The 21430-nt window shown below is 43.1% G+C and overlaps 1 protein-coding gene across 11 annotated transcripts in view; it reads right to left on the reverse strand.

Moving 5' to 3' along the window:
• Nucleotides 1-21430, reverse strand: part of RBFOX1 (RNA binding fox-1 homolog 1) — a 364238-nt gene that overhangs the window by 130195 nt on the left and 212613 nt on the right. For all 11 annotated transcript variants that reach the window (XR_014297670.1, XR_014297671.1, XM_082669675.1 and 8 more), the window contains exon 3: nucleotides 656-799. Coding sequence is in view for 9 of the 11 variants with exons in the window: in XM_082669675.1 (XP_082525801.1) it covers nucleotides 656-799 (144 nt within the window). In the remaining 2 variants the exon portion in view is untranslated. The remainder of the gene's footprint in view (nucleotides 1-655; nucleotides 800-21430) is intronic.

Below are 21430 nucleotides of genomic sequence, written 5' to 3' on the forward strand. Positions count from 1 at the left end.
CACCGTGGTGCCTGGGCAAGGCTGTCATTTGTGGCATATGACATCACAATCAAAATCTCTGAATCCTCACCACTGATTCTGGGAGAACGTACATTGCAGGATGCATGTCAGACTCAGAAATCTGTAGTGGTTTTGTTTTGTTTCAGTGAAGCTTTATGCAGAACTAATTATTCTCAACTTCCTCTGAAATCTAGATGCTCAGTGCCTGGGAAAGAGTAAGGTCTGCAGAAATATGTCATGAGTCACTCTTCCTAATAATTTGGCAACTGCAATAGCAAGAAAAACCAAGGTGGATCATCATGGTTATTTTAGTCATGACATGGGGTCCCGGGCCACTCGATGGGGGATCATCAATGGGCTTGTTGCAACCATGTGTTATCTGGGAGCCCATTTTCCATTTGACATTCAAATTGCTAATTAGAAGAAGTACCATTGGTCCAAGTGGAAAGCTGGTGAACATATGCAAAGAAATTCATACTAAAATCATAGAGATCCTGGCCCCAAGATACCCACAGACTAGGATCTAAAATGCCTTTTTTTCCCCAGCCATGTAAACACCTCACCTTCGTATTATGAATACCAAGAACTTACATGAGGAGGGAAGGGCTCTGGGGATCCCAGAGCGGGCACTGCAGAGGAGAAAGGCAGTACTTACGCCAAACATTTGTCGGAGGTCGGGATCCCGGAACCTGAAGGGGATGTTGGAGACGTGCAGCCTCTTGGGCTGGGACTTGTTTTCCGTATTTTCGGAAGGTTGTGTCTGGGGCTGACCATCCGTGGGCGCCGCATCATCTGTCTGCTAAAAGAACAAGAGGAAAGCAAAGAGGCTCTGAGTGGACCCGAATGTTCTTTCCAGTGTGCTTTTGCTTCCCCTAAATGGTAGGAAAATGCCAGAACAAAGGAATAAGGACAGGAAGAAACTGCTGAGTCATTCATTCATTCATCCAACAAATATTTATTGAACATCCACTGAGCGCCCATTACAGATCCAGGATTCAGCAGCAAGCAAAACAACAAAGATCGTTACTGTCATGGATCCTAATTCACACAGGGGAAGACAGACAATAAACTCATTAAGGAAATACAGAGCTGGCAGAAGGAGATAAGCACTATGGGGATAAAGCAAGGGGAGGGGCTCGCTGGTACTGGGGTGCAGCGAGTTCTAATAGATAATTAGAGAAAACCTCATCTAGAAAAGGAGAATACTCATTCAAGGTATCCCTTCATCGAGGCTGTTCAAAAATCTGAAAATACGCCTGCATAATTGTTGAGGCCATACAGATAAAAATATTAGTAAATCTCCTAAAACATTTGAAGAGGCTGTTTGGTGTTCTGAAGTCCAAGTAACCATCTGCCAGACTTAAATTTTATTTTTTACGGTTTTCATTTTTCATTTCTTGATTGTGCAGGCCTGTGCTGTTCATTATGGTTGACCCCATATGGCTCTTTAAAGTGAAATGGACTAAGATTAAGTAAAATGGGGAAATCCAGTGCCTTCCTTGCACTAGCCACATTTAGCATGCTCAGTAGCCACACGTGGCTGGTGGCTTCCATGTCAGACAATGCAGTTACAGAACATCTATATCTAGCAAGTTCTGTTGGCCTAAGTTGGTGTAGACAATGTTACATTATTAGCATAACTCATTACTCTGCCTCCCACTCTACCCCATCCCCCAAGTAAAAGCCTGGATAGTATGATATTACATTGACACCCCTATACAGGCAGGAACCAGGAGAAAAACCACTTTAACATTTGAGTTAATCATATAGGCCATTCCCATACTCTCAGTTCTAGAGTTTTAACATTTCAGAGATGCTTCATTTCTAGATACTTTCTCTGCAATTAGCATGTACTGCCTCTAGGTGGCAGTAGATGCCACCTACATCAGATAACTGGCTTCGTAAAACAATGATGGAAAACCCATGCAAGAAGCCCATCAAATTTACCAGCAAGGTATTGTCCCCACCTACTTATAAGCAATTTAGAAACATTTACCTGGGACAAAACTATCAATGCAGGCAGCTAGGTGTAAAATAATAAAGACAATCTTACCAACTAACATATGTATATATAAAGCCAAAATAACATAGGCATAATTAGTGACTTTCTCGTCAACCCTTGTATTTACTGACAGATTTCACTGGCAACTCCTTCCTAACACACCCTAAATTGTATCTGGAAGTCAAGACCTTCTGGTGGTTGCCATACTGCTCTTCCAAGCTCCTTTGGTATTCAAAACCTACCAGCTAACTTTCTTCAACTTTCAAGGGCCCCGTCATGAAGATAATGTACCTGGTCATTTTGCCAACGCTGTTGGATTGAATAAAGAGGATGGTGATCGTTTTCTAATCTGGAAAATGAGCAATAACAATGGTGCACACCTTATAAGGTTCTGTGACGACTGAACACGGTAACACATGATGCCGACTTGGTAGAGTTCTCGGCACACAATACAGTCAATAAATGGGAGGTAAGGCAATTTTTAGACTGGCGGTGATTTTTACAAAAATGTCAAAGGACACGTGCAAAAAGCCTCTCAGGAAACATGAAGGAAAGGTTCTCATACGCTTATTAAACACATCTTTCCTGAGCAACTACTATCCCCTGGACACTTAAGTTCGTCCTCCAAAGCATATGCGGTCCCCAGTTTAGTGGAAGTAAAAGAGGTAGAAAAAGACAATTGTAATACAGACTATTGAGAGCAGGGGTCAGAATGAATCACAGGGGGCTGAGTAAACTTAAATCAGGGACACACCACAGGCGTGCCGATTCTGAAGGTTACATTTTCACTGGGAGATGTTTAAGAGAAAAGGTAAAGGGGACCAATACTGTACCAGCAGAGGACAAAGCATGTGGCAGCATGCAGAGAGGTGAATCGTGTTCTGGATTCGGGGGAATACATGTGGACCTTTGTGTCACTAGTTGGTGGGCGTGTGTGTGAAGGAAGGGCGGGAGAATACACTGTAGAGGGAGGCAGGGGTTGGACCATGAAGAACCCTGGATGCAGCCCAAGAGGATACATTTCATCCTAAAAACTAGGAGGAGACACTTAAGGATCATAGCAGGGGTGTGACATGGGCAGTGCGAGACACAAGCTGAGCCATGGGAGATGAATGATAAATGTCTCTTTCCTGGATGGCTGACTCACCAACTGAATGGGTGAATGCATTACGAGTATATGAAGAAATGAATGAATGAGTGGACCATCAGCTTTGCCACCTTCAAGTGATAGTCGAAGAACAATATTATAACGCTGAGACCCAGAGCAGGGACTGTATTTTCTCTGCTGGTAATGTGAAGTCTGGCGACGTACCCGTGAGATAGATAGAAATGACTTTGCGTCATGGGACTGTCACTTTCACAGGGGTCAGGGGTCTTAACTACCCCAACAAAAGACTTCTCTAAGTTTGCAGAAGCAGCAGCTCAGCCCCCATGCTTTCAAGCCCACTTTTTCCCTCTTGTTAGAAGTTGCTGTTCAAATGCAAATTAAAACCAGCTCCTTCTCCTCCCAAGAAGGAAACTTAGATTTGGATTTGTGTATATCTGCTGGATATTTCAGCTTAATAAACCTAATTAGGAATTACAGAGATTATGATTAAACATATTAAATGATTAATAGCATTATGCTGCTCATGTGAAAATGAAAATTAATCATCTTTAGTCAAACAGGACTTTGGAGAAATCTTTGCATTGTTTCCTTTGATAAAAACATACACCGCTCAATTAATCATTGTGTAGCGTGTGCAAATATACAAATGCTCATAAATGGTTGTGTCGGAATACCTGTGTGTTAAAAGTAATTTCAGGGCTTCCCTGGTGGCGCAGTGGTTGGGAGTCCGCCTGCCGATGCAGGGGACACGGGTTCGTGCCCCGTTCCGGGAGGATCCCACATGCCGCGGAGCGGCTGGGCCCGTGAGCCATGGCCGCTGGGCCTGCGCGTCCGGAGCCTGTGCTCCGCAACGGGAGAGGCCACAACAGTGAGAGGCCCGCGTACCACAAAAAAAAAAAAAAAAAGTAATTTCAAAGATAACACGGAAGAAGAAAAACTCAACCAAAAATACTTCAGACATCATAGGGGAATGGAAAGGAAAGGGAAGAGGAGGAATGTCAGGATCCAGAGGTTGAAAAAGAAAAATAGAAAAAAAACCCTTTTAGATTGAGCGTGCCTGCTTCTGTGGTGTGATGTAACACAAGATGGGGCTTTGATGAGGACCAAATGTAGTAGGAGGTGAACAAAAAAAGCTACGACAGAGCCTCAGTCACGCTAGGAGTCAGAGCTACAGGAATGACCCTTACTGACCCACATCTTGAGTATTTCAGGCTGTGAGGTTTCCTTTTTGTTGGGAACTTTCAGAGAAAATATATTCAGAACATATTCAGTGTTTTATATCCCTCTATTAGTTTCCTAAGAAATTACCAAAACCCTGGTGACTTAAAGCAACAGAAATTGATTCTCTCCCAGTTGTAAGGGCCAGAAATGCACAATAAAGGTGCCATTGGGGCCACGCTCCAGATGGAGGCTTCCAGGGGAAATCCTTCCTTGTTCTTCCAGCTGCTGGTGCCTCTTGGCTCAGCGGAGCTGCATTGCTCCAATCTCTCGTCTTCATTTGGCCTTCTTCCCTCTGCATGTCTGAGACTCATCTCCCTCTGCCTTTTTCTTCTTACAAGGACATTAGTCATTGGATTTAGAGCTCACCCTAAATTGAGTATGATCTGGTCTTGAAATCCTTAACTTAATTACATCTGCAAAGACCTTTTTTTTTTCCAAATAAGGTCACATTCCCAAGGTTTACGAAGATCAGAACATAGACATATTTTTTGAAGGCCACCGTTCAACTCACCAAGACCCCTGCTAAGCAAACATACCAGAAATGCATGGAGAATGAGTAATTGTTATCAAGGGTTATCAAGGTGTGGTTGTACTTTTTACCAGCTCTGGTGGCATGGGGCTCTCAAAAGGGTTGGCCTCAACCCAGGTTCAGAAGAACGGAGAATGTCCCTACTAGAGGTGCCCCCAGGTTCTCATCCATCACACTGGCCACTCTGATGAGTTCCCTAAAACGAGAAGAGACTTGAGTCTTCCCTTCAAATGCAGAGGCTCCAAGACCCCCTTTCTGCACCTGCTTCTGGATGCACTGACACGCTTCGACCGGGCTGAGGAGCGTTCCTTCAGCCTCCAGAAAGGCCACCAGCACTTGCAAGAGGAAGACCTGCCTGCAGGTTCCCTGAACAGATGGATAAGCATCCCTGAGAACTCCGCTGAAGCTTATGGCAAAAGCGTAGGGCACAATGTCTAAAGACAAAAATAATGTGAAAAAGCTGCACAACTTACTAAAAGAATGAAACATCTAGAATGTGTCTTTCTGAAAGGCAGTGTCTACCTGGTTTGCAATTACATTCCCCAAGGCTTATGCATGTCAAAGCTTAGTGGGAATTAATCGTTGAAAGAAGAACTCTTGATTTATCCATGTCTGATGTTTTTCTTTTGAAAGTCATTTTGCCTCTAAAGTGGGAACCAACTGAATTAGAAATGTGCCTCGTAAACCCCATTTGGAAGATCAGAAGGTGGAACATAAAAACGAAGCAAATTCATACTGGTCCACTCACTCAGAGATTGAAGGAAATTGAGACAAGTAAGGATGTGAGAGCCGTGAGCAGAATGGCCAGGGCACCATCCATCTCAAAACCCTCCCATCCAGACCCTCACCCTGGTCTAGGAGATACAGCCCTAAACCCCTTGCTTCCTACCGCTCCCCTGTCTTGTTCACAGGCCTCTTTGCTCTCCCTTCAACATACTCAACACACACCTCCTTAGTCTTTGCACCTGTTTGTTAGTCCCTTTGCCTGGGTATTTCTCTCCCCGGACGCCTGTGTAGCTTGCCCCCTCTTGCCAGTCAGGTCTCTGCCCAGATAACACTGATCGGAGAAGTCTTCCCTGGCCCCATCATCTAAAACAGCCACAACACAGAAAACTAAAAATAGAATTACCATATAATCCAACAGTCCCACTCCTGGGCATATATACAGACGAAACTCTAATTTAAAAAAATACATGCACATCTATATTCATAGCAGCACTATTCACCATAGCCAAGACATGGAAACAACCTAAATGTCCATCAATAGATGAACACATAAAGAAGATGTGGTGTGTATATATATATATATATATATATATATATATATATATATATATACACACAATGGAATACTACTCAGCCATAAAAAAGAATGAAATAATACTATCTGCAGCAACATGGATGGAAACAGAGATTATCATACTAAGTGAAGTTAGTCAGAAAGAGAAAGACAAATACCATATGATATCACTTATATATGGAATATAAAATATGACCCAAAGGAACTTATCTGTGAAACAGAAACAGACTCACGGACATGGAGAACAGACTTGTGATTGCCAAGGGGAAGGGGGTTGGGGGAAGGATGAAGTGTGAGTTTGGGATTAGCAGATGCAAACTATTATATATAGAACGGATAAACAACAAGGTCCCACTGTATAGCACAGGGAACTATATTCAATATCCTGTGATAAACCATAATGGAAAAGAATATGAAAAATAATGTATATATATGTATAACTGAATCACTTTACTGTATAGCAGAAATTAACACACTGTGGATCAACTACAATAAAACATTTATAAATAAATAAATAAAACAGCTGCATCAGCCTCTCCTCCCTTCATGCCTATAGATTTGTTTTTTCACAGCACACCTCACTTCTTACCTTTATATTATATGTTTCTGTTAATTTCTATAGTCTGTCTTCTCCACCAGAATGCACAGTCCATGAGAGTAGAGACCGTAGAACTTCTATTCACTTTTTATCCCTAACCTCCTAGAATAGAGTTTCTCAATAACAGGAATGTTGCCACTTGGGGCTGTTTAATCCTTTGATGTGGTGATCACCCCGTGCACCATAAGAGGGTCAGTAGCATCCCAGGCCTCCACCCACTTGAGTTGAGACAGCTGAAAATATCTTCTGGGGTTCAAATGTCCCAGGGGGAGCAAAATTGCATGAATTGAAACCGTTGACCTAGCACAGGTGGTAAATTCTCAGTAAATATCTGTAACATAAATGAATAGGCCTGGTTTTGCCATGAGGGAGCTGCATGAATGCTAACTTCATGTCTCTGGGTCTTAGTTTGCACGTGCATAAAGAAACAAATGTATATCTGTCCTGGATCCTTTAGAGTGGGGTCATGAATTCAAAGTCCCATGAACAAACAGGGGATCATTACCATCTTTACTATGAAAAGGATTAATAACCATCAGCTTCTGCTCTTTATTTCTCAGGCCCACAGTTGCCGACGACTCTGCGTTGCAGAATCCTCACCTCGCAGGAAAGGTTGCAGGACCCTATGTGGATGCAATGTCCATTAACCTCAAGAGGTGGATGTCCAGGTAGCTCTTGGCAAGAGGTTCCCAAATAAGCTCATTAGAACAGCAAAGCCAGCTTCTGCTCTGGCCCAGTTCGAAGGCCCTGTTAGGAGGCAGGATGAGTGCCACAGAATTTCTCCTAATAAACAAACTCCCCAGATATTGGCTCAGGTTATAAATGTTAAGAAAACACCACCAGCACTTTAATCTCCTGAAGATCACTTAGTGCTTCCGCAAAAACCTTAATAAAGAACCGTGGGGCTCCCTCTGCTATAATCTTTCCTAATTCAATGAATAGCTCTGAGCAACCTAAGGCTAATCCTGGTGAAATTGGATTTTGATATCGACCAATCCAGGGATGACTGCTGAAGAGAATACGCATGGCTGTGCAGAAGTCTGCGCCTTTCAGATCCTGGCCCCGCCCCACGGTCCGTCTCCTCTCTCTAAGCCCGCATACGCTCTGCTGAGTTCACCTGTGCACCATATTTTGGGGATGACCAGGTTGTAGACTCACAGGCCAAGGGCTTTTGCAGCTGGATATCTCTGAGTTCAAACTCTGTTCCATCATTTACTAGTCCAGCTCCTTAAATTCTTCTGAGGCTCAGTTTCCTCGGCTGCAAGTAGGGATAAAAGAGTTGCCTGTAGTCCCAGGTCACTGGAAGTAACGTAGGTGACCATGACAAGGATGCATAAGTAAAATGTGGCAAAGTTGTCAGCAGAAATTTGAATTCAGAGAGAACGGAGAGATTTGGAAGCACAGCATGGAGTGTGTGTATGGGGGAGGGGAGACAATGATGATAAATAAACAGGCACTGTACCAAAGTATACTTGATGCAGGGAAGCAGAGGATGCCACTCCCAAACATGCCTTTTTGGCACAAGGATTATTGGGGGATGATTACTTCTGAGAAACAGCAGGCATAGGAGAAGCTATGAATACAGAGTAGAAGTTACCCTTCTTGTAAGAGACGTTTACATTTATACAGAAACTCTCCATTTGTAAGGGTGTCTCCCTCTCGGTGCAGGGAAGAGACGGTAACTAAATCTCTAGAAACTCTTAGCAATGGGAAGGTGGCAACTGAAATCTGCATCACAACCACGCCCTCGTTTACTGAGTTTTTCCTCATAACCCCCCAGACTGGCTCCCATTCCCAACATCTCCTTTTGTCTTGAGCTAGAGATATTATTTAAGGTGGTGGCTTGGACCATTTGGGGGCATTGCTCAGGTTCCCTGGGTCTGTCCTACGTGCACAGGAGGTGTACATGACATTATTATTATTAAACTTCTGTTTCTTTTTCTCCTGTGAATCTTTCATGGTAGGGGGGTCTCAGCCAAGAACCTAGAGGGGTAAAAGTAAAACTATTTTTCCTGCCCTACGTGACAAAAATTAAACCGCGTATGCTCACAACACAGCACTAATTCAAGGATGGTGATCAAGCACTTTAGGGCAGGCCTGCCCAACAAAATAAAACAGGAGCCACATATGTAATTTAAAAATTTCCAGAAGCCATTTGTCAAAAAAGTAAAAAGAAACACGTGACGTTAATTTTAAGAACATATTTGTTTAACCCCCTGAATAAAAATATGACTTCATTACATAAACAATGTAAGTGATATTTTACATTTTTTAACTCAATCTTCTAAATCTTGTGTATAATTTGTACTTAAGCTCATCATCTCAATATGGACACTAACTTTTCATTGGAAATGCCTGAGCTGTATTTAGGCTTTGAAAGATTGATGGTTGACTATTCAAGACTCTCAAAACATACCTAAATGGATTCAAATCACTGAATCAAGTATCAGTGTTTGCATTAAATTACAGTTGAATCAAAATAAAGATTCAGTTCCGCGGTCATACCATCCACATTTCAAGGGCTCAAGGGATACCCACGGCTGGCAGAGTAAGGGCCCCTTAGAAGCGTTAATATCCTAATCCCTAGAACCTGTGACTATGTTACTGTATATGACAAAGGGGAATGAAGGCTACAGATGGATTTAACGTTGCTAATCAGCTGACCTTAAAACAGGGAAATGATGCTGGATTATCTAGTGGGCCCAGGGTACCTACAAGGGTCTTAAAAGTGGAAGCAGGAAGCAGAACAGCCAGCGACAAGGACTCCACCCACCATCACTGGCTTTGAAGTTGGAGGAAGCAGGTCATGAGCCGGAGAATGAGGGCGACCTCCAGGAGTCAGAAAATGAAAGGAAAGGGACCCTATCCAGAGCCTACAGAAAACAATGTAATCCTGAAGACACCTTGCTTTTAGCCTGGTGAGACCCATGCCAGACTTCTGACCCCAAACTGTAAGATAAATACATTTTTGTTGTTTAAATCACTGAGTCTGTGGTACTTTGTTAGGGCAGCAACAGAAAGATAATGCATCCCCTACTTAAAAAGCATAGCTACAGAACACTTCCATCATTGCAAAAAGTCCTATTGGACAACACTGCTTTAGAGCAATGGTGTCTTGGGGGATGGGAGTGGAAATGGGTTTAAAAGGGAAGAAAGTAGGAAAAGAAAGAGAAAGAAAATGTCTTCTTAGGGCACTGGTGATGGGATGCTTCAAAGGAGGAATGTGATAATTTGAGAGTCAACTCTCCGTGGCTGTGTTTTAAATAAAAATATTTTTAAAGCATGAAATAAATTTGGGGTAATAATAGCTTCCTCATGTGGTACTGCAATAATTAAATATGCACCACATATACAGGGGTATGCTTCCCCACGCAGTTGGTCCTACCAATGGCAGCTGTAACGTTTGTTGCTATCATTATCATTATTATTATTGTTACTGGGGATATATCTCTTCACTCTGTAGATAAATGTCTCTTAACTTATTTCTGTGTTCTTAGACACACTAGGGTTTTATGAAAGCTATGGACCTACCAGACACACTAAGGGTTTTACGAAAGCTATGGACCTACTGCCTGGGGGGAAAACGCACATACACCTGAACTTTGCATACAATTTCAGAAGTTCACAAACACCCCGAAGGATAAAGTTGACATCCGTGGACCCTGGGTAAGGACCACTACTGTGTAAGGGCATTCACCTCCCCTCTATCCTGAGTTGAGACATTGGATGCTGAGACCACCACCCACGGGTCACTTATAAGCTAAGTGTGGACCTGGCTAAAGGGTCTGAGATAGAGCATTGCAAACAGAACTGTGCTGAGATCCTACTGTGAGTTGGGTATCTTTGTAGATGTTTTTCATACCTTATCCCACCGAATCATCATAAGGCCATGAGGCTCAGAGAGGTTAAGTGACCTGTCCAAAGTCGCACAGCTAGGAGATGGCAGAGCCAGAATTAAACCTAGGATATCTAATTTCATATCCTGGACTCTTTTGCCCCCTCCCCACCACGGCCTCTCAAGGTCGAGGTGAAGATGCTTTGGAAAGTCCAAAGACAGCCAATTCCTAGAAAGCAACTGCAAGGCACTCGTACAGAGGAATAAAGATTCAATGAAGTTCTAACTGTTTGAGCTTTAGGTCTGGGCTGGAAACAGAGAGATAAGCTCTGTGAACAGGGCCTTATCACAACCAACCAACCCAAAAGCAGACAAAACCAGTCTGCGTCAGATGCCTCCTCTGAGCGCCTAGACATCTTGTGTTCCTCTCTGTTCAGCCTTTATTAACCATAGCTTTTTTAAAAAAAATCAGTTTACTTACCTCTCTGTCTTAATAGAATATTAACATCCCAAAGACAAACACTATATCAAATGCATTTTTGAAGCCCTTTACCACATCACATAGTAGGTACTTAGCAAATCTTTATTGCCTCATTCCAGGAAACCTCTCTGGGTCCGGCTTCTTTCTCCATGAGCATCTCCCACTCTGCCAGGAAGGTATCGAAATCCAACACCCAAGACTCAACACTGAGGCAGTACCATCCCCTCCCCAACCCTGCCCCACTTCCCAGTCAGCCTACTGAATATTCAGCATCTTCCCTCTGTACAGGCCTGCTCCCCTCCACGCACAAAGCTCTTAACAGTGATAAATAAAAAATGTACTTTTGAATAGCCAGATGCTTCTCCCTCCTCCACCAGTCAAGTTATTTCTCAGAGAGAAAAGCTTCTGAGTGTCTTCAAGGCATTATTTAAGTTGACAATATTATGTGAGCAATGGTTGAGTACCCACTGCGATGTACTTGGGACCGAGTTGATTTGTGTAACGAACACTTGCCCTGTCTCTTGTTGCAGCCTGAATAGCAGTCTTGATTTAGCCAGGACTGTCGGGCGCCAAGTGAATTTACAGGATCCACAGTCCCTCTCTCTCAATCTGCAGAGAAGAGCAGGGGCAGAGCATGGACTGGCATAATTCAATACATTGTACTATAAGCTCCGAAAATAATATCACGGAGCTCTGCAATATACCTATTTGATTTGATTTGTAAACCTGATAAAAAAGCAATTGAGAAAAATTCAGGGGGAAAATATATATGTTCTAAGCAAAAATGTAACTATATTGAATGTGTACAAAGGACCAAAGAAAGGAGTGGGGAGGGGAGAAAATCATGCATACTAAATCAACTTCCTACCCTTGCATTAGACAATATTGCACATTCTCCATTTAAAACGAAGCAAGATAGTGCAAAGTGATTTTCCATTAAAAATAATAATCATGGTAAGCAATGTGAATTAAAACCCACATCTTGGGTTCTCTCGCACTCCCACTTCAAAATGGGGCTTGTGCAGATTCACTCAGCTTCCTGCTTTTTCATTTTAGCTCCGTAGGCAAACAAGTTAATCACACAGCTTTGGATGGAGTTAATGCCTCCTTCTTAACGCGGCTGGGCTGATTCCACAGCTAGGTGACATAGATTTAAGAAATACATAGAATTTCTCTCAACACAAATAAATTCAACGCTCTGCCGGAATGATAAAATTCCTCGGACAGGAGAAGGGCTGGAGGACAGAGACGGGATGACTCCAAATTCTTTGGCTACTTTTTTTAGTCTCTGAAAGAATAGGATGAGCATGCAAGGGCCAAGCATTGAACACATCTGTAAAGGAGATGACCTGCCAAGGTGTCTGTATTAGTCAGCACCAGCTGCTGTAACAAAATATCACAGACTGGGTGGCTAAACCCACAGACATTTACTGCTCATGCTTCTGAAGGCTAGGAAGTCCATGATCAAGGTGCCAGTGTGTTCGGTTTCTAGTGAGAGCTCTCCTTCTGCGTTCTCACCTTCTGGCTGTGTCCCCACATGGTTGGGGGGGTGGTGGGAAATGACCTCTCAATTCCTCTTCTAAGGATACTTATCTGATCATGAGGATCCCACCCTCATGATCTCATCTAACCCTAATTACTTCCCAAAGCCCCTGTGTCCAAATACCATCACACTGGGGGTTAGGGTTCGAACATATGAATTTGGGGGGTCGGGGGGGACCCAATTCAGTCCACAGCAGAGTTTGCAGAGCCTGCAAACACCTAGGAATAAGGAAAGGTGTTTTGTCCTAAAGAGGGACAGGGGTTTCGTGGGGATTGAAACTAGATGTTCTCTTATCCAATCACTCAAAATGTATTTATTGAGCATCTAGTCTATTTAAGTCCCTGGGGATACAGCAGGTAGCACTGGGGATTGGTGTTGCCTCTCAGAGAGCAGAACAATATGACTATGAAAAGTGCTTTTTCTCTATTTCTCCATGTTCAAACTTTTGGATTTTACTTCCAGGAATAAAGAGTTGAAAATAACTACTACTACTACTACCAATCAACATTTATATGCTCTGAAACCAAACTATCTGGGTTGGAATTCCATTTCTCTCACATCCTAGCTGTGTGTCCTTGAGCAAGTTACTTAACCTCCCTGAGCCTCATTTCCTTCATCTAGAAAATAGGAATATTATTAGCACCTAACCCCAAATGAGTCAATACCTGGAAGTGCTTTTCCAGGCCTGTAATTATTACGGTGGTCAACACCTAGAACAGTGCCTGACAGCTGGTAGCATTTAATAAAGGTTGGTTAAATGGTTAGCACTCTGTTAAGCTCACTGCATCGCCTGATGACTCAGAGAGGAAGATTCTACTATTTGTCCCCATTTTACGATCAAGGAACTGAGGTTCAGAGAGCTAAGGGCTTCTTCGGGATGCTCAGTCAGTACACAGCAGGCAGAGTGGCAGGATGGTTGGGAGAATTTTCTGGGTCAAATCCCTTAATGATATCTGAAGACCACATGACAGCTTTCTGGCCATCTGGTGATTAAAAACTCAGCCCAGCTCCTTTTTAAGGTTCGAAAGTCCATGAGATGCACACTCTCTTCCTACTGCTGCAGACCTGTCCTGACGGACCTGCAGTAGCAGGGGGTGTTTCCTGCCTTTCCACCCCTTCCATTCCAGTACTTGGCAGGCCGTGTGAGGAGGTCCACCTCTGGGACACTCTTCTTCCCCTATTAGGTCTTGTCGTTTCGGGCAGGGGGTTGGGAGAGAGGATGGAGGAGGCAGAGGACATTCATTGAAATAAGATGCTTCCTGGTGGTGAGGCACAAGTGCCCCACTCTGCTCTCTCATTCTGCTGGAGCTCGTGTGCCGCTGGTGGCTTTGTTGCGTGTGGCAGAGCCCGAGGTGTCAGCACGCTCGGGTTACTTGGGGCAGTGATCAGCCACCCCCATCATCCTCCACTGCTGCCCAGTGTCCTGTCTTTAAGGTCAGTACTCAATGCTCTCGACTCCCCTTGTAAACGGGGGTACCTGCCTTCAGCACTGGGTTTCCTGGACAGCCTCAGAACTCCTGCCCTGTCCTCTGAACTTCACGCTCTTCCAAGAGCCAGGGGAAGCACAGGGAGGGCCCTGACGCATTCTCCATGACAGTTCTTTCCCATCCTGCTGTTTCCAACTACGCCAGCAAGCCTCCACCTTTATAAATCCCCAGATAAGAAGCAGGCACGAGTCTCTGTTAATGACATCCTGGGCCCGACTAATTTAAGGAATGTGTCAAGTTCTCCCAGGAACTGTGCCACCTTCTCCTGCTTTGATGGCATCATTAAGATGAGACTTCTTCCCCAGCCCAGCAAGCATCCAGCCTGAAAGAGAGAGCAACACCCCACCCTCCCTGCCCAGGAGCGACTCTCCTACAGCTTTCCCCTCATCCCAGCTGAGCCCCCTGGTGGTCTTTAATCCACTGTCTCACTCAGAAATCAAGTCCAACTTAACCATCAATTTAAAAAGAAGAAATGTTGATATTTTGTAATGAATCCTTAAATCCTCAAAGATTTTTTTCCTCCTAATGTGTTATGTCACTCAGGATTTAATTTAACCAAATGACAGATCTATACATGGTGCTCATTTTCCAGACCTAAGGAAACTGCTGAAAGCACAGTTTGGCTGCAGAAAATTGGTGATGAATTTAAGACAGAACTGATCTCTGCTAAAATCCCTGGATTTTCCTTACTAATTACTTTTCTTTGTATAAATGCTTGAAACAAAGAAACAAGCAGTCCGAGGGTTTTGTTCTAGGACAGAACTGGGGTTTCCCCAGTGTACACTGAGACATGTGTAGATATCATTCTTTGTGAAAATTCACCTGTCTATTCACAGACATTCTGACAGTCAAAGAATCTTGTCTCATAAAGAACATGATTTCCTCAAACGGACACAATTCAGGTTACTTCTGAGTTCCAAATCCTATTCGTCAGTAGGCGAATTTCTCCTGCACTGGTAGATGGGGAGGGGTCTAAATATATGTTAGGAAATAGAAATACTAAGAAGTATACTATGAAAATAGAAATGCCTGCATCTCCCTTCTAGTTTGCTCTTTACCTAGATGGACAGCAAACTTTTCCTTAAAGGTCCATATAGTAAATAGCTTGATGTTGAGGGCCATTCAGCCTCTGTTGCACATGAAAGCAGCCATAGGCAATATGAAGAAAGAGAAAGATCCACTGGTCCTGGGGTCATCTCTCCTCTAATTATGTCATTCATGGGTCTAATGAGAAGAGGGTGAGGCTTGGAGAGATAAGATTTGGGAGGTGGATGAGATGCTGTGTGACCTGGGGCAAGTCACTCACCTTCTCAGAGTCTCAATGTCTTCATTTGTGAAAGAGGAAGGACAATACCCACTCCCTCATGGGTCAGACAGAAACAAATGGGATTATGCCCCAGAAAGGGCCTCGACTATTTCAAGGTGTTGTGTATCTGTGATCAACGATTTCCATTTTTCTGGGTTACTCTATGGAAAAAGCAAGATTTTCTCACACTGCAGACAAAAACATGGAAACCAATGGGGCATCTAGACTTTTAGTCATTGGAGGTCCTTCAATTCAGGACACTTGGATTCAAGCCCAACTTTTGTCAGTTTCTCACTATGTCAGGTTTCTGGGATGAAATTTATTGCACCTGAATAAATGAAGGCACTGAATTTGGTGGGCTTCCTGGTACATAACAATTTTAAAATTCAAGGGTCTGAGACTCAGGGAGGGTGGGTGGGGTCCCTGGGGTGTTGGGGGCAGGGGGGTTGTTCTTGGTCACCCTTAGCAAAACGCAGGGTTTGTGATCTGAAAGATGGACAGGCTTGCCTATAGTTGGAGAGGTAGAGAGTGATGCATGGACTCCATCAGTCTATCTCCAAGCCTAGCCTTCACAGCACACTGAAGTGACCTGGGGAAGCTTGTTGAAAATGCAGATTTCTGGGCCCTGCCCCACGACGAATCATTCCTAATTCTGGACTCAAGATGAATCATTTTAAATAATCCTCACGGGTGACTCAGAGGTATCCTAACATCTTGACAGCCACTGTTTTATATCCTAGGGAGGCAACAATGTGAGTTTTTGCGTCTGAACTAAGAAACCAAATGGGACTGGAGCTCCAATTCCCAGTTATCCGACCTTGGACATGTTACTTTGCCCCTCTATACCTTACCTCCCGTGAATCCATTCATCCAAAGAATATCCATGGACTACCTTCAATGTGACTGGGGAAGAACCAAAGGACAGGGGAGGATTAAAACCATACAGGCACAGCACTTACCAACAACTTAAGGCTTTTTTTTGGTTTTATACATTCATTTATTTATTTTTGGCCGCGTTGGGTCTTCGTTGCTGCGAGCGGGCTTTCTCTAGTTGGTGGTGAGCGAGGGCTACTCTTCATTGTGGTATGTGGGCTTCTCGTTGCTGTGGCTTCTCTTGCTGCAGAGCACAGGCTCTAGGCACATGGGCTTCAGCAGTTGCGGCACGTGGGCTCAGTAGTTGTGGCTCGTAGGCTCTAGAGCACAGGCTCAGTAGTTGTGGCGCACTGGCTTAGTGGCTCTGCAGCATGTGGGATCTTCCTGGACCAGGGCTCAAACCCGTGTACCCTGCACTGGCAGGCAGATTCTTAACCGCTGCGCCACCAGGGAAGTCCCGTTAAGGCATTTTGTGAGCACTCAGTAAACTTTAGTCACAGAAATCCAGTCTTCAACTACCCTCCTGAACCACCTTCGGAAAGCAAGACCACGGTTTAGAGGACACATCCTAAGCCCTGGATTGGATCTTTTGTGTATCAGGGTTTTGCACACAGCTATTGGACTGCTCTTGATTTGGGGGGCACACTGTCTCCCTGAATTCCCTCCTCTACCTAAAAAAGAGACGTGTGTTTTTAAGGCTGATGGGGTGGGGTGGGATGGAGGCAGGTGATGCTTCAAATGGTTTCTCTACTGAAGTTAAACAAGACTTTGTTATGGATCTCAGATACACCTAGTTTCTTCTATGAGGATATATATACATACATACATATATATATATATATATATATATAGAGAGAGAGAGAGAGAGAGAGAGAGAGAGAGAGAGAGAGAGAGAGAGAGAGAGGGGGAGAGGGAGGGAGGGAGATGTGTAATGTATACATCATAACACAATCACAGGGTTGAATTCCAAGGCAGATGCAACATTCTGATGGGGAGGCTCACCTCTGACTGATTATTTGATGCTTTTGATCTTTCATATTGAATTTGAGATTACAAGCCTCCTCTTCCATTCAGCCCTGCCCTGCAGCTTTCCCCGACTCCTTCACATAGAGCAACCATCCTTCACTGAATGGTAAAATAAAATAAAAACTCTGGCATATTTTTATTCAATTTTTAGAAAAAAATTTTAAGATGAGTAACAGTGGAGTTCATTTAGCCTAACTGCCTAGGAGCATCTGTTAGGAATGTGAATCCCATCTACATTTTTCAGATGCTTATCCTATTATAGGTTATTTTCATACACTTACTTCAAATATGCTCTGAAAGAGGCTTATGGCACTGGCTCTGGAATTTGAACGTGTACTGGGATCACCTGGGGGAACTCCTTAGAAATTCAGATTCCAGGATTCCTGCCTTTCCACTGCTGATTTTGTTAGTTTAGGTGAAGCTGAGGGGTGCTGCAGCCTGTCCCTGTGGATTTGTGAGAGCCAACAGTTCAAGGCATAGTAGCTTGACATCAGCTGTGGTGGGAGTATTTATACCACGGAAATTTGCAAATGTTTCAGTCTCCTGAACCCCTCCCATCAGTGCCCCAGGCTGCCTGTGAAACATTTACCAGCACATCACTGGTGGGAGCCAGTAATATGCGTTTGTGATAAGCATACCAGGCAATTCTAATAAAAGTGTTTTCTGGCCCACAGTTTAAGAAAATGCTGACAAAGATTTAGAATAGCCTGTCCACTCCATAACAGGAGTTATATTCTGGTCATTTTGCCAGTTGCTTTAAAACTCTCCATGGCAACAAGGCAGTGCCAAGCAAGTACTGATGAAGGGCTGGAGTCTAGCATCAAAACTACCTGGGTTCCAGACCTGGGCCCAGAACAGCTGTGTGCCATGCAGCAAATCAGTTCTCCACGAAACCTCAATTCCCCTATCTGCAAAATGGGTTTTTAATAATTGTTTTGCAGACTCATAGTAAACAATAAAATTATTATTATTAGCATGTAGCATCAAGCCTGGCTTCTAATAACTATTCAGTGAAGAATAGGTGTTTGATGAGATTGTGTTGTTAACAGAGGCATTTAGGAGAAATCCCTTGAAATACAGAAATAGCTGATGGCTATTAAACTAACTTAGTAATCTGAATCTAAGATTATTTTTCTCTTGGGGAAAAAACCCTTAATGTCCACTTCAACTTCTTCATTTAAACAATGATATCCAAACAATAAGAGCAAATGCTAATATGCTAATGGCCATATACACCACCGTACATTGATTATATCACTTATCCTCATGGCACTTCTATGAAATTGGTGCTAAAATTATGCCCATTTTATAGACGAGGAAACTAAAGCTTAAGAGGAGGTCACTCCACTGGTAAGTAGTAGAATGGGCCCTACAACTAAGGCCTTAAGCTTCTAAGCCTGTACCCTCCCCTTGATGTCATGAAGCCTTTTCGGGAATATAGCTCTTCATCTGTAAGAGACTGTTGAGGCTGAAAACAAAAAACAGGCGCATAAAGGGGAAACTGAAGGTGAAATTTCCACACTAGATTACTTACGAAAAACACAAAACATTCCAGAGTTATCTCTGACCTTTGAGAAAAATAATATGATCCATGTATTTATCATGGATGGTACTGCCACCCAGGGAAGAGGCTTGAATTCTACAAACACGTGACTCCATGAGTTGTGTTATTTCTAATCTCCAAGTAACATGGTTTTAATAAAAGGAAGGAAAGTATGTCATTTTGGCAAACAGCGTAAAGGAAACAGGACTGGATACAGCATCAGGTTTGAATCCTGGCTTTGAGGTCTGGCTGAAGAGCTGTGTGAATTTGGGCAAAGCTTGAGACTTCTCAAAGCCTCACAAATGGTGGTAATAATACTTAAATTTCAGGACATCATGAAGATTCTACAAAATGACATATTAAAGTGCTTAGCACCATACCCTAGGTATCAAAGCAATAAGCAGGTGCTACTTCCTTCTTTTAGCTTAGAATTTAGTATTTAGGTCTGTTGGGGTTCAGGCCACCCCAAGATAGGCCAGAGTGCCATACTGATAATTTTGAATAAAGCTACTTGAGAAACAGCCAGTGTAAGAAGAACACTATGACCCTCCTATGAAAGCAGGAACTAAATCTCCCACGTGAAAGGCACCCTCCCGGCACCAGGTGGTAGACAGACATCCTTACCACCAGGTAGAGGGAATTCAGGGCTGAGAAGGCTGTGTAAACAGACTGCTTGGATTCTCCACTAATTTGTACCCAAGCCCAAGTTTCTTTGTTTTGTCAATTCCTCAGCAATTTTTGTTTCTTTGTCTAAAAATTATAAAATGTCACTTCTTAGGTTCTATATATCTATGAGAAGTCCATACATGTAAAATTAAAGTTGTTTTATTTCCTCCCTGTTAATTAATATCTTTTCTGTCAGGTCAATTGTTAGACCAGCCAAAAGAACCTGGAAGCATAAAGAGAAATTTCCCCCTTCCCAATGGAAGCACTAAGTACATGGTAGATACAATTCCAGGTGCTGAAACTGCTTAGTGGGGAAAGTAGATAAAAAGCTCTCTTCCCTAGAAGCTCCGCTTTTAGTGAAGGAGGAAAGTGACAGGCAATCAAATAATAAATAAGAACATGGCAGAGAATGTTCGAAGTATAAGCACCACAAGACAACAGTGAACATGAAGACCGGGGGGTGCTGGGGAGGGTTTGGAATTGTTGATAAATGGCTTTTGAGATGGTGACATTTGAGACAAAATTTGATAAAGAGGAATGAGCCATGGGGATAGCTCAGGCGAGACAGGTCCAGAAACAGGGACAGCCAGTGCAAAGGTCCTGGGGTGGGGGCGAGACAGAGTGAGGCTGGTGGCTGGTGTGGGGTGATCAAAGGGCAGAGAACAGGAAATGATGTCAGAGAGATAATGATGGGGTTCCTAGAGCAGCCCACGGGTCTCATGTGAGACCTCGTAGGCTGCTCTAGGAACTCTGGCTTAAAAGAAACCTTTCTAAACTTCGGCAAAAATTCATATTCAGAGGTGTTGCAAGGATAGTACCGAGAGTTCTCACATACCCTTCACCCAGCTTCCCCTAAAGTTAGCATCTTACCTAACCATGTGCATTTCTCCAAACTAAGAAGTTAACTTTGGTATTTTATTATCAACTACAGATTTTATTTAAATTTCACTTATGCTTTTCTTCTCTTGCAGGATCCAATCAAGTTGCATTTATGGGATTTGGGCTTTTACTCTGAGAGAAATAGGGCAGCCACTAGAGGGCTTTTAACGAAGAAGAGGGATGACATAATTTACATTTTAGCAGATTTCTGGGTGTTTCCTTTCTCGACTTAAATCTGAGTTGAACAGGAGGATAGGAGGATTACTTGAATTGTAATTTAATGAGCTCTTCCTTAAAGCCCACAAGAATAGCAAATGTCCTTTATCAGAGTTATTACCAAAAGAAATAGACAAAAACAATTATCAGGCATTTAATAAATACAAAATGCTATGTAAATGCTAAATAATAAACATAATATCTATTTCTTTAGTGTTCTCCTTGATTTTTATTACTGCAAGTGCTAACTGTTGCAACTTCTTGGATTTATGTTATTCCTTTCTCCCTAATAACCAAGTATTTTCAACTTGTATTTTCTTAATTGTCTGAGCTAATAAGCTTGCCTGGTTAGCACATGGTGATAATGTGGCCAAAATTACAGGTTGGATGTCATGCATTTGGCTTTGCATAATAAAATGAAACCAACCAGGAGCTCAGCAGCCCAAAAAGTGGTCCAAATTGGGGGTTGTTAAGTTATAGGTGCTGGGTGTTTGTTTTCAAAAGGGTGGGGGCTGAAGGTGCCTGAGTCACTCTTCTGAATTCATTGACATTGAAAGTCAGCTGCTCACCTTTAGAGTTGCAATGCCGTGAATATACCCATATTTCTGATGAGGAAACTGAGATCTAGAGGGCTAAATCTGTGTTACTCCAGCTACATGTTAGAATAGCTAATGACTAAGAGGCTGATCTCAAGAATTTGATTTTCTTAGTTCGGATCTTTTTTCTCTACTATGTGCTGTGCAACCATGAGTGTGTTGGCTAATCTCTCTGTGCTCAGGTTGCTAATCAATAAAATGGACTTTCATATAAGAGGATA

Source organism: Grampus griseus (assembly GCF_964374135.1).
Source record: "Grampus griseus genome assembly, chromosome: 14".
Taxonomy (NCBI): domain Eukaryota; kingdom Metazoa; phylum Chordata; class Mammalia; order Artiodactyla; family Delphinidae; genus Grampus; species Grampus griseus.